This window comes from Ranitomeya imitator, chromosome 9, assembly GCF_032444005.1.
Source record: "Ranitomeya imitator isolate aRanImi1 chromosome 9, aRanImi1.pri, whole genome shotgun sequence".
Classification (NCBI taxonomy): Eukaryota; Metazoa; Chordata; class Amphibia; order Anura; family Dendrobatidae; genus Ranitomeya; species Ranitomeya imitator.
Genome location: NC_091290.1, coordinates 11,781,746 through 11,795,559, shown reverse-complemented (window position 1 = coordinate 11,795,559; position 13,814 = coordinate 11,781,746). Strand labels below are relative to the sequence as shown.

The window sequence follows — 13,814 nt, the reverse complement described above, 5'->3', positions numbered from 1 at the left end:
ACTGATGGGGAGCTCTGACGTCTACATCAATTTATATGAATCACTTATTTTTATAGTGCACAAAGCCGCGTGGATGGAGACCCCTGACCGCGCAGAGACCCCCTGACCGTGCAGAGACCCCGCCGCTGCATAATGAAAATCTACATGGCCCTATAGAAACCTTCATTATTTCTATCCCGCTAGAGTCGGATTGGTTGCAATGAGTAGAAAAACTTTTCTTAATGGGCTTATATACATTCATCCTCCGTAGAAGCCGTGCGTTTGGATACAAGTCATTAGTATATGTTTGTATTATTCTTTTCCCTGTGAAGCAAATGAAAAAAAAAATTAAATAAAAACCCTCCGGTTAATTGACAATACACGTGCACAGCTCCAAGTCTGCCAAAGAGTACATCAAAACATTAAAACCTCCCAATGAATTCAGTCCAATAAAAATCATCAGATGGTTGAAGAAAACAAAAAAAAAAAAACTTTATTGAAGCTTCATTTACAAAATCATAAATCAATAATGAAGTGCCGTATGCAAAATACAGAGAAAAAAAAAAAAAAAAGATTTAAAAAAAACCATTGACCCGCTTAGTCTGTGTTACACCCGACAGGAGGTTCAGAGCAACACCCACTGCAAGACCCAAATCCCAAATAATTGGTCCAAAACCCTCAACTATTACAGAGTCAGAAGAACTTTAATAGGAAGAAGAAAATCAAAGAGGAAATTCTTAGAACATGTGATGTTCGCCCACCATGGTCACCCGGGGACAGGAATGGGCTTCATGGAAAGACTGGAGCATTAAAGGGGGTCTCCAGCACCTCGAATTGAAACGCTGCGTCAGCTGCCGCCAGCCGGGATGCAAGCACCAGTCCGATCCATTGGTATTGCTGCCTGCAGAGAACCCCTTTAAAATTCCCATTAAATTCTCATGGCATTGTAACAGATTAGGATAAAAACAAAAAAAAAAATCTTTCTTTCCAGGGACAGCACCATTTGTGTCGATAGGTTGTGTCTAGGATTACAGTTCAGCTCCATGATGTGAACAGACCCCGGCTGCAATACCATACACAACCTGTGGACGTAAGTGGCGCTGTTTATGGGGGGGAGGAGGCTTCTTTCCAGGGGGATTCACGCAGGCTGAGACCAAGATACAAAACCAGACAACCTTGTACAATGGTCATCATAGTTGGGAGGAAGACCCCAGCGTTGTGGGGGGAAGGAGTGTAACAGATGGACTGCTTCCTTATGGATAAAGCGCCGCTTTGCAAGAAATCAAAAGCAAATAAAACAAATATCTGACCCTTATTGGAGGCTTTCTTAAAGCAACAGGCTCACAGTTTAATACACCTCGGCCTGAAGTCACTCGGCGGTCTGCCGTTCTGGTAATACTGGAGGAACCGGACTGATCACGTGCGGTGCGGTCCACCGGGAGAGGGAGACGAGGAAAGCTGCAGCCGAATCCCTCTTATGATTGGTCACTTTAAAGGAGCCCAAATTACTTAATGGTGTGAACGGCGCCGCGGCCGGATACACGTATGGCACACAAGACCTGGGGTTCTGACTTACGACAAATGAAGAGGGGGTTAAAATCAAGATGGCTTCGCGCACAGGTCAGTATGTTAATACAGAACCACCATCGGCTATGAAACCATCCAACGTGGGGGGACGAGGGCAGAGACCGCTCCATGATCAGCCTTGGTTAAACGTCTGATGAAGTGAAGGCACGCCTGGCAGCAAAAGGGTTAACAGCCTGCAGGAGACATTTTGCCCGCCTGCAGCAGATAACTGCACATTAAAAGCCTTATATTTACTATCAAGGGGGGGAAAAAACTATATATGTCGTAGGCAGAACGCCGCTCCCTCTCCAAAAGAATAGGAAGAAAATAGAGACAATGATTTGTAGTGTAAGAATCCAGCTCAGGTGCTTGTGGCAAAGTCCATCTCGGAGAGGAGCTTGAAGAGCAGCAGCAACCAAACCGAGCTGTGCCGCTGCCGAGCGGGGGGCTGGGACGCAGGGTCCTCCCGAAGGGAAACAGGCGGCTTTTTCTACTGTCGCAGCTCCACGTAATTAGCAGGGAACAGCCCGTAGCGCTCCTTACAAAAGCCCCTCCACCAGCCATCATCGATCATCTCAATGTTTGTGATGAGGTCGTCTGGGTCAAAGGAAATTTCATCATCGCCAGCTGAGAAAGACAAAGGGGACGTGAATCTCCGGAGCAAAAAGCCCCCCATGCAATAATCAACACAGGGGAGCCGCCCACACTTACCGGCCTGATAGTCATACAGGGCGATGGCCGTGATGCCCAGGTCACCGTCGTAGTCTGCATACACGTTCTCCGCTGCAAGGGAGGAAGAGAAACGTGAAAGTGAAGCGCAACACAGCTCGGCGCAGAGGAGGCCGGCGCAGAGGAGGCGGCGAAGAGCAGGCGGCGCAGAGGAGGCCTGCAGCATCTTTTATTAGAACTCTGCATTACTCTGTTATTCATCTTGGAAACATACGACTACCGGAATTTATTGTTGCGATTATCAGAGTTCTTATACTCCATTCAGACGTCAATTCGCGGCGCAGGTAACGCAGGAGCGCGCGGGCGGCGCAGGTAACGCTGGAGCGCGCGGGCGGCGCAGGTAACGCTGGAGCGCGCGGGCGGCGCAGGTAACGCTGGAGCGCGCGGGCGGCGCAGGTAACGCTGGAGCGCGCGGGCGGCGCAGGTAACGCAGGAGCGCGCGGGCGGCGCAGGTAACGCAGGAGCGCGCGCGCGGGCGGCGCAGGAGCGCGCGGGCGGCGCAGGTAACGCAGGAGCGCGCGGGCGGCGCAGGTAACGCAGGAGCGCGCGGGCGGCGCAGGTAACGCAGGAGCGCGCGGGCGGCGCAGGTAACGCAGGAGCGCGCGGGCGGCGCAGGTAACGCAGGAGCGCGGGCGGCGCAGGTAACGCAGGAGCGCGCGGGCGGCGCAGGTAACGCAGGAGCGCGCGGGCGGCGCAGGTAACGCAGGAGCGCGCGGGCGGCGCTGGTAACGCAGGAGCGCGCGGGCGGCGCAGGAGCGCGCGGGCGGCGCAGGTAACGCAGGAGCGCGCGGGCGGCGCAGGTAACGCAGGAGCGCGCGGGCGGCGCAGGTAACGCAGGAGCGCGCGGGCGGCGCAGGTAACGCAGGAGCACAGGGTGGCGCAGGTAATGCAGGAGCACGCGGGCAACGCAGGAGCACGCAGCCGGAGCAAACAGCGCAGGAGCACAGGGTGACACAGGTAACGCAGGAGCATGCAGGTGGAACAGGTAATGCAGGAGCACGCGGGCGGCGCAGGTAACGCAGGAGCACGCGGGCGGCCCAGGTAACGCAGGAGCATGCAGGTGGAACAGGTAATGCAGGAGCACGCAAGCAGCGCAGGTAATGCAGGAGCACGCGGGCGGCGCAGGAGCCCGCAGCCGGAGCAAATAGCGCAGGAGCACAGGGTGGCCCAGGTAACGCAGGAGCATGCAGGTGGAACAGGTAATGCAGGAGCACGCGGGCGGCGCAGGTAACGCAGGAGCACGTGGGCGGCACTGCAAGCAGGTCTGCTATTATTAGTTCAATTCCTTGAAGTTACTTTTGGTTTCTCGGTGTATTGGGTAGCATAATGTGAACTGTGCATAGCACATCTGCAGTCAATCTCTGGGCTCGGCAGCACATGTACCGCTGCAGATAAGAGCTTAGCGGTTGGCTGCAGCAGTGCTGCGCACGGTCAAAATCACATCACTGATGCAGCCAAAGCGCAGAGACAGGATCAGTACTGAAAGCTGTCACCAGAACCCAGAGAGGGCAATACTAAGCGTTTCCTTGGGATACTACTCTTTTAAAAAGTGGAAAACCCCCTTTAAAGTAGATCTATATAACCCTCCATATAATTCCAGAAGATCTCCACATCCACAAAGTAGTCTACCCCTGATAGCATGTACTCGGGGCAATGTGTGCACCAGTAATTTGGATTTCTCCTGGTCCTGCCCACTCCCATTATTTAAATGCAGGTATTTGGGCTAAAAATGATGTTTGCACAATTGGGTTTCATTAAATGTTTGGCAATCATTTCCCTTGCACATTACTGGCTGCCAAATGAGTTAACAGATAATCTGCCAGTGAGTCCATTTTGAGGGAGTTTGTACATTTTTTTTTTTTTTAATTGTTTTCTCAGCGCCTCTGTTGAAACACAAAAAAAAAAGTTTAGGTCTCCTTGATGAGATCATAAATCCCCCACGGATGAGCTCAGAAAGACAGAAAATATAGTCACTAACAGCCCAGTAGAACGAGCTCGCTGGCCAATTCTCAGTTACCTCATTCTCTGCTGCCAGCAATATGCAGAAAAACAAACTGTGCAACATTTTTATTAAAACATTCTAAAATAAGAATATTCCTGGCAGGAGTCCATATCCTTTGATGCACTAAATATATGTTAATTGCAGGGAATGTGGCGTTGCCTGGATTCCCGCTCATCTGACGCCTTTCATTTATAGTATTCCCCTTGTGTCCACCATACTTTACCCTCTTGGTATTCTGCCGAGTCGTATACTGCCTCTGTGACTGGAGGTCCGGCTTTCTGGGTCACTGCCTCCTCGTAGTCGGCGCTGTCCTCATACACATTCTCGGGTATGGCGGATGATTTCGCCGGCTCCGTCTCGTACACCGGAGTCGCATCCTGCGATCAGCAGAAAGAAGAATCAGCCTCATCTACTGCCATTTATTAATGGGCTCATGGAGAGACGCGCTCGTCCTCTCACCGCATACACCGGGCTCGCTGGGGCTTCTTCAGACACTAGCCGGGGTCTCGGAGATGCAGGAGGAGATGCGGCTTTGTTTTTTTCTTGCTCCTTAACATATGAAGTACAGAAATGAAATTTAGAAAAAAGTAAAAAAAATCTAGCCAACAATGCTACCATCCCAGAATTATTATGCAAGCTAAAACATTAAATATTGAAATAAGATCTCTAACATTCAGACAGCTCCAAACCTCAGACCTATATCTAATAGTGTGATTGCCAGCAGCCACCACTAGATGGCGCACACACTAGATCAAAAGCAATGTACAGTCAGCTCCCGAGCTCCCCCTGGTGGCAGCTGCAGGTATCTGGAATCCTATCGACTGTATGCAGAGAATCAAGACCCTTATATATGTGGTGCATCAAGACCACAGACTACGGGAATGTGATCTTCTCAGATGTAGTGAACATTGGATTTTCCCTTAGGGCCATATCCCCAAGTATACTCTGCATTTTATCCTCTCCGTTTAGTAGTGCAGACAGTCTAATGTTTAACAATTCAAGCAATTCTTGACCACCATGTGTGTTAAAAGAAGTTGTTGAATTTTGCTTTTTTTATCGCGTTCCTTTTTAAATCGGCTTCAATGGGGAACTTGGAGAAAAAAAAAATAAAAAAATTACATTTATTTATAAGGGTAGAAATCCATAGTTCCTGCACTAAATGCATGAAAAAAAAAAAAGGAGGAAACGAATAAAATGGCGAAAATAAAAACGAAATAATCAGAGCAGGCCTCTACTATGTACGGTAGCCCGTTGTCTACGCATCGGCTGTGACAGGGGGGGACATTGTGGTGACGCGCTGATGCAGAACTTCGTTATTTTCAGGAATGAGAGAGAGGTTGGTAGTAAAAATAGGGATTTTTGTGTACTCACCGTAAAATCCTTTTCTCCGAGCCATTCATTGGGGGACACAGACCGTGGGTGTATGCTGCTGCCAATAGGAGGCTGACACTAAGTGATACAAAAAAAAGTTAGCTCTTCCCCTGCAGTATACACCCTCCTGCTGGCTCTCAGCTAACCAGTTCGGTGCAAAAGCAGTAGGAGATCAATAATAATATATGAGCGTATAGCATGTCATATTCTAAAAAACAATCATAAGCTAATAACAGGGTGGGAGCTGTGTCCCCCAATGAATGGCTCGGAGAAAAGGATTTTACGGTGAGTACACAAAAATCCCTATTTCTCCTTCGCCTCATTGGGGGACACAGACCGTGGGACGTCCCAAAGCAGTCCCTGGGTGGGGACAACAATAGATCAGGCCCTGTGTAACCGCTACTTACAAGTGCGCCACCGCGGCCTGCAGAGTCCGCCTGCCCAGACTCACATCTGTGGAAGTGTGGGTATTATAGTGCTTCAAGAATGCATACGGACTGGACGAATCCGCAAGCTTGCAGGCATGCCTTGCTGACGCCTGGTGCCTAGGACCCTTGATAGACAGGGAGATAGGCTGACATCTAGCATGGAAGGACTCCTGGATGGTGAAAAGAATTCACCATGTTATCATGGTCGATGAAACGGCTAAACCCTTCCTGAAAATGTCAGGAAGCCTTCCTCTACCGTCAGGAAGCCCAAATAAAACGTCCAACCTTCAGAAGGACGCCGTTGTCAAGACGTACCTACTCAGAGCACTCACTTCGTCCAGAATATGGGGGATCTTATTCCATTTTGTGGACTGGAGCCAAAAGAGATGAGGGAAGAACTATGCCCTCATAACAGTGGTAATACAGTACCACCTTGGTAACAAGGGATGGAGATGGCCTGAGGACAACCTTGCCTCGAAGGTAATAAGGGAAAAAAGACTGAAAGAGCAGAGAAGCTAGCTCTGAAGACTCGTCAGAGTGAGAATATCGCAGAGGAGAACGGGACGACTTTCCCTGATAGTAAAGTCTGCCCGGATGAAAAAGGAGCCTACTGTAAGGCTCCTAGGAATAATAAGGTCCCAATGATCTAACGGTATGCGATAGGGAAGAACTACGTGTGAAAACTCCCTGTGAGAAAGTCCCTACTTGCAGTTGTGCTGCGATAAGTCGAGAAGATACTAGCTCCGCAAACAAAAAATGGACGTGGTCAGTGCGGATCACTGAGGATCACTGGGGCCCCTTTCTGCTTCCGAAAGGCTTTCGGAAGCAGTGGAAGGGGAGTTATGGAAACTGGTACCACGGCAGAAGCAGAGCATGGAGAGCGATGGCTCTTGGATCTCGAGACCGAACCACGAACTCGAGTACATTGGCCTTCAGTCTGGATGTCATCCCACCTACAACTGGAGAGCTCCAGTAAGGACAGATCTGATGGAAGACTTCGGGGTGAAGTTCCCACTGACTTGAAGCGGAACCCTGACGGCTGAATTTGTTTGCCGTTCAGAGTTCTACTTCTGGCATATATACTGCCAAGATCACCGAATAATAGACTTCGGCCCATCAGAGAAAGTGAGGTACCTCGGTCATGGCGCCTGATCGTGGGTACCTGCTAGATGACTGACGTAAGGCACCGCCGTGGCATTATCCAATTGAATTCAGAAAAGTAAACAATAAAATAAAAACGTTGGGGTCTGAAACAGACCCATGTGCCTCCTACAGACACTAAGCAAGAACTGGTTAGCTGAGAGCCGGCAGGAGGGTGTATACTGCAGGGGAGGAGCTGAGAGCCAGCAGGAGGGTGTATACTGCAGGGGAGGAGCCGAGAGCCAGCAGGAGGTGTATACTGCAGGGGAGGAGCCGAGAGCCAGCAGGAGGTGTATACTGCAGGGGAGGAGCTGAGAGCCGGCAGGAGGGCGTATACTGCAGGGGAGGAGCTGAGAGCCAGCAGGAGGTGTGTACTACAGGGGAGGAGCCGAGAGCCAGCAGGAGGTGTATACTGCAGGGGAGGAGCTGAGAGCCAGCAGGAGGTGTATACTGCAGGGGAGGAGCTGAGAGCCAGCAGGAGGTGTATACTGCAGGGGAGGAGCTGAGAGCCAGCAGGAGGGTGTATACTGCAGGGGAGGAGCCGAGAGCCAGCAGGAGGTGTATACTGCAGGGGAGGAGCCGAGAGCCAGCAGGAGGTGTATACTGCAGGGGAGGAGCTGAGAGCCGGCAGGAGGGCGTATACTGCAGGAGAGGAGCTGAGAGCCGGCAGGAGGGCGTATACTGCAGGAGAGGAGCTGAGAGCCGGCAGGAGGGTGTATACTGCAGGGGAGGAGCTGAGAGCCAGCAGGAGGTGTATACTGCAGGGGAGGAGCTGAGAGCCAGCAGGAGGTGTATACTGCAGGGGAGGAGCTGAGAGCCAGCAGGAGGTGTATACTGCAGGGGAGGAGCTGAGAGCCAGCAGGAGGTGTATACTGCAGGGGAGGAGCTGAGAGCCGGCAGGAGGGCGTATACTGCAGGGGAGGAGCTGAGAGCCAGCAGGAGGGTGTATACTGCAGGGGAAGAGCTGAGAGCCGTCAGGAGAGTGTATACTGCAGGGGAGGAGCTGAGAGCCAGCAGGAGGTGTATACTGCAGGGGAGGAGCCGAGAGCCAGCAGGAGAGGAGCTGAGAGCCGGCAGGAGGGTGTATACTGCAGGGGAGGAGCGAACTTTTTTTTGTATCACTTAGTGTCAGCCTCCTATTGGCAGCAGCATACACCCACGGTCTGTGTCCCCCAATGAGGCGAAGGAGAAAAGATCATTAAGTTAAGTCCCCGATAATCCGGCACGGGGATATTCTAGTCACGTGCCGGATGATTAGAACTGCACCATAGATAAAGGATCCACATCTATAGGAGTGAAGTGCGGCGCTTTATGGATATGGCGTCTCGTCACCGACCTTCAGCGTCCGGCGCGCCTGCTCCTGTTCCTCCTTCTCCCGCTCCATTCTCTGCACTCGCTCGGCCTCCGCCTTCTTACGATCTTCCACTTCTTTATCCTTGGCGAGGTTCTCAAAGTTTGCCCGTATGCTGCTGGCTTTGTTTCCCTCTATGGAGACAAGAGATCAGACACAGAATGCACTCGGGTCATCACAATGTGGGCAGTGGATTAGCAGATACGAGATTTCAGGCCCTTTCAGAGGTCCGTCATAATCAGTCAGATGTTTGATCGCAATGCATGGACTGGCCGCACAGCTCCTAACCCGACCATGTATATTTCTATGCAGCCGTCACGCTCGGGTCAGGATCTGTGCGACCAAGTCCGTGCGCTGCGATCAGACACTGGATAGATTATCAAGGACAATGCAGTGTGATGTAAATGATCGCTCATCGCTAGGATCTCTGGACTGAGACACATACACAGAAGGGTGCGGGCAGTGCGATGGTCCCGGCGGTCATTCGGCCAGCAGCTCCCTCTCCCGTCTCCTCTGTATACACAAGCAGTCACTTTGCTGAGCTCCTATGTTCTCCATGAGAGAGCCGCTGTCTGTTATCTCTTGCTGTATCTTGGCATTTAGAGAACAATTGGATCAAAAATCCAAAAATCAGACCTGCTGGATCCCAATCGCTCCCAGAATCTGTCGGGGTCCCCCATACACAGACCGTGGGATGATCCATTGATGGGTTTGGAGGAAGTTACGTCTAATGTGTCTGTCGGCCTTAATCTAAGCCCCTAAGGGCAGAAGGATTGTTTGCTCGATTTAGGATGTAGGTGCGGAAGGCTGTGATACAACTGGAGACAGTACAGGTTTAGGGTCACTTTCTCATGCATCAGCCACAATTCAATTACTCCAAAATATATGGGAATAAATCATATTTTCCCACATGTGGCATGCTGGAGCGTCTGTGAAATCCTACAACGGAGAGAAGTCTTCATACACTTATTATGGATGCCCCCGGTTCCAGATTCTGCAGACCTGTGTGCTCCAGTCGTGGTGATACTAGATAACTGCAGCCTACGGAAATGCACACACGGGTCCGTCAGGTCCCGGCTCTTGTGTCATTACTCACCGGCTTCCACCGGCCGCGTCCTCTGGTAACTGGGAGCCACCTTCTCTACATCTTCAAAGGAAGCCGCAGCCTGAAAATGGGTAAAGATGATGAATGCTGTGCTGCAAATCTGATTCATTAACTAGATTTTAATTAAAAAAAAAAAAAAAACAACGTACAGTGTTTTGTCCACAGCTCCTATGCAGACCTGTGTCCCCAGTGCTACAGACTAGCATGTCCGGTGTATAGTCAGAGCATGCCATGTTTTTTACTCCCTTCTTTTGCCAGTTATACATGAGAAGGAAGAAATGGCAGGAAAAAAAAAATGGAGTAACACGTCTGCAGGATCAGACTACACCGGGTTTGTTTGTAGTCTGTAACCATGGACACAGATCAGTCCGCACAGGAGCTGTAGATCACCTTCAACATTTGCATTTTTTTTTAATAATTTCTGAAATAAAAGACATATTAGCATAAACTACTTTAAGCAGCTAAAAAGCTACGAGATTTATGACGTTTTCTAAATATGTATATTTAAGTCCTGGCTTTCTTTGGACTCTAAATGTTCCGGGGCTGGAACCCAGCGGTCTCACATTGACGGCCTGTCCAAAGGTTACTGGGTCTTGCAAGTCACTGGTTTTACGACCAATAGTTTAGAATTGAATTGTCCTTCTAGTTTCACATTTATCTCCCGGTCTCCGTGCAGCCATGATGCTCAGGTGCAGCCCCAGCTGTGAATGCATTACTCTGCGGCCGCCCAATTGTCTGTCGCACAACCCAAAGCAGCAGAGACCACCCTTTACCCAGACATTTACCTATCACCATTATTTGTTAGGACAGCACTTACCTTGTCCATTCGATCCTTCTGCACTCCATACTTTCCACCAAACCCTTTGGAATAATCTAAAAGATGGGAAGAAAATTACTACATGATCACAGTCAGAGACACAACAACACAGTCCATGCCTGCCCGGTGATGGCGCACGGAGGCCTAATGCATTTACTATCTAGAGATATTATATTATCTAATCACTATTCTCCCTGCTCCTTGTAAAGATCAGCAAAATCTGCCAAAACAAATCTAATCTATAAGTGATAACCTGATGCAGGTCTCTATAACCAATGCTTCCCTTCACAAATTAAATATGCAATTCTGTCCACTAGGGGGAGCTCACTGCACGTACACAGATCCTATTGATTCCCAGCATAGTGAGCTCCCTCTAGTGGTGACTGCAGGTAAACCAGATTTCTTCTTCTACCTCTATGACGCTGAACCACATGTGAATTTATGATGTACACAAAGCCATCCCCCAATATACTATATAAAGTGACTGGCTGTGCAATGAACTTCTGACACGTCAGTGGGGGCCCAGATGTGGAGACCCCTACGACTGCTAAAACAAGGATCTGCACGAATAATTGAGGCATTTCTGTTCTCATTTTCGCTGACAACAAGCTCATCATCAGCCTCCAAGGGCGGCGGCGAAGGGGTAATCCCAGTAGAGGGGGTACCATCTTCTACTCCCTTTTGCTCTAGATTTTGGAGTGGTCACCAACTGGACCCCCATAGAACAAGAGTTTACCATTGCAATAATTGTTGAGCCTACACCCATGGTTACCTGTGTCCCCCAATGAAGCGATAATGAAAAATGATTGTCAATATGTGATGCGGCCAAGCTGCAATACCAGACCCTGCCTATAGATAGGAGCGGCGCTGTTCACATTTTCGGAGGTCGTGCAGTAAATACATAAAGGCGTAAACTTCTCGATAGGAAGTTGCACGGAAACATCGACATTATGAGCAGTGATTTGTGTGGCGGTCCCGGAGATCTATAGCGACCTGCGGCTGTATCCCACCCTGGCCGTTAGTATGAGCCCCCACTTCCCACAGCATAGTAGTACAGGTTATAGCGAGGAGGAGGCGGCACAGGGGAGAGGCGCAGATTAGACAGTGTAGGACGGACGGACCACATGGAACGAGGAGCGCAGAATACCTTTTTGGGATTCGTGGAGCTGAAGTTTCTCTTGGTGATCCCAGCCAAGCGCACACTTGTCTTGTCTGTCAGTCTGTACACCAAACTTTCCTCCAAACCCTTTCACATAGTCTACGCACACAGAAATCCACGTGCCATTAATCGGGAATGAGACGCACCCCATGCACATACAACAGGTGCCGCTGATGACCCGGGGGTAAAGGGGCGAGCCTGCTAAATGGAAACTAGCACTGGGCTGTACGGCATAGACGGCCGCTCAATCTGCACTAAATAGGTGAAAAAACATTATTTTATATCTTATTTACATGCGGAGATACGATGATCTGATGTTACAGGTCCAAAGCCTGAGGCTGCACTACTGAGAAATCCCGAAGACACTATGACCGGAGCGGCAACCTGCTTCTTACTGCCTCTAAGCAGCAGATATATGGTGTCATAGTGGTCAGTTATGAGGCAGCCATGACAAGTCTATGGCTGATAGGATACAGAAGGGCCGCCTCAGTGGTGCAGCCTCAGGCCTGTAAATTCAGGGGACCATATGATCTACAGAAGGGCCGTCTCAGTGGTGCAGCCTCAGGCCTGTAAAATCAGGGGACCATATGATCTACAGAAGGGCCGTCTCAGTGGTGCAGCCTCAGGCCTGTAAGTTCAGGGGACCATATGATCTTTAGAAGGGCCGCCTCAGTGGTGCAGCCTCAGGCCTGTAAACTCAGGGGACAATATGATCTACAGAAGGGCCGTCTCAGTGGTGCAGCCTCAGGCCTGTAAAATCAGGGGACCATATGATCTACAGAAGGGCCGTCTCAGTGGTGCAGCCTCAGGCCTGTAAGTTCAGGGGACCATATGATCTTTAGAAGGGCCGCCTCAGTGGTGCAGCCTCAGGCCTGTAAACTCAGGGGACAATATGATCTACAGAAGGGCCGTCTCAGTGGTGCAGCCTCAGGCCTGTAAAATCAGGGGACCATATGATCTACAGAAGGGCCACCTCAGTGGTGCACCCTCAGGCCTGTAAATTCAGGGGACCATATGATCTACAGAAGGGCCGTCTCAGTGGTGCAGCCTCAGGCCTGTAAAATCAGGGGACCATATGATCTACAGAAGGGCCGTCTCAGTGGTGCAGCCTCAGGCCTGTAAAATCAGGGGACCATATGATCTACAGAAGGGCCACCTCAGTGGTGCACCCTCAGGCCTGTAAATTCAGGGGACCATATGATCTACAGAAGGGCCGTCTCAGTGGTGCAGCCTCAGGCCTGTAAAATCAGGGGACCATATGATCTACAGAAGGGCCGTCTCAGTGGTGCAGCCTCAGGCCTGTAAGTTCAGGGGACCATATGATCTTTAGAAGGGCCGCCTCAGTGGTGCAGCCTCAGGCCTGTAAATTCAGGGGACCATATGATCTTTAGAAGGGCCGCCTCAGTGGTGCAGCCTCAGGCCTGTAAATTCAGGGGACCATATGATCTACAGAAGGGCCACCTCAGTGGTGCACCCTCAGGCCTGTAAATTCAGGGGGCCACATGATCTACAGAATGGCCGCCTCAGTGGTGCAGCCTCAGGCCTGTAAAATCAGGGGACCATATGATCGCATAGAAGACCAGTAATAAAAACAGTTTTCCAATTTTTTATGTTTTCCATGGGGGTCTTTCTGTCTAAGGGAATTAATATTCGGACATACCACTATGCATATGCAAATTAGCACACGAATATATTATATTAAACGATGCTCTAGTAAAAAAGATGCATGCGATTCGAGTATACAGAACACGGGCTGCTGGCCGGAGGATCCACAGGAACGACGGTCCTGCCGACAGCCATCTGGGGCGTCTTTAGTTCCTACTTAGCAGGCTCATTAGGGAACAAGGATTGTGGGAATAACAAGCTCCTTTATACGAGACCATTAAAACGAGGGTCACAGGTAATGGGGCAGAGGACGGGGAAGGAATGTTACATAGGACCAGTCCCATAAACAGTGAAGGAACAGGCAGCAGACACCTACAAATAAGCCTCAGATCGCCAACAATCACAGGGGCCAATGGTGGCAGCATTTCAGATCGGTCATAAAAACATAGTATAGGTTTTTATCCTTTTCTTTTTTACTTAAATCATGTATTTTTCAGTAAAAATAAAAAAAACTTTCCAAATGGATTTTATTAAAAAATGTTTGCAGTTTGCTTTCTATAGC

At 50.0% G+C, this 13,814-nt stretch overlaps 1 protein-coding gene across 15 annotated transcripts in view; it reads right to left on the bottom strand.

Moving 5' to 3' along the window:
* Window positions 1-664: 664 nt before the first annotated feature.
* The window catches only part of CTTN (cortactin), a 32,664-nt gene continuing 19,514 nt past the window's right edge, over window positions 665-13,814 (bottom strand). For 5 of the 15 annotated variants that reach the window (XM_069740481.1, XM_069740482.1, XM_069740484.1 and 2 more), the window contains exons 10-18: window positions 11,636-11,746; window positions 10,489-10,544; window positions 9,663-9,732; window positions 8,552-8,700; window positions 5,648-5,725; window positions 4,736-4,825; window positions 4,500-4,653; window positions 2,257-2,328; window positions 665-2,172 (exon numbers count right to left, since the gene is read on the bottom strand). In XM_069740481.1, the coding sequence (XP_069596582.1) occupies window positions 2,036-2,172; window positions 2,257-2,328; window positions 4,500-4,653; window positions 4,736-4,825; window positions 5,648-5,725; window positions 8,552-8,700; window positions 9,663-9,732; window positions 10,489-10,544; window positions 11,636-11,746 (917 nt within the window). In that variant the 3' untranslated portion in view covers window positions 665-2,035. The remainder of the gene's footprint in view (window positions 2,173-2,256; window positions 2,329-4,499; window positions 4,654-4,735; window positions 4,826-5,647; window positions 5,726-8,551; window positions 8,701-9,662; window positions 9,733-10,488; window positions 10,545-11,635; window positions 11,747-13,814) is intronic. The other 10 variants (XM_069740487.1, XM_069740488.1, XM_069740489.1 and 7 more) reach the window with 3 other exon arrangements.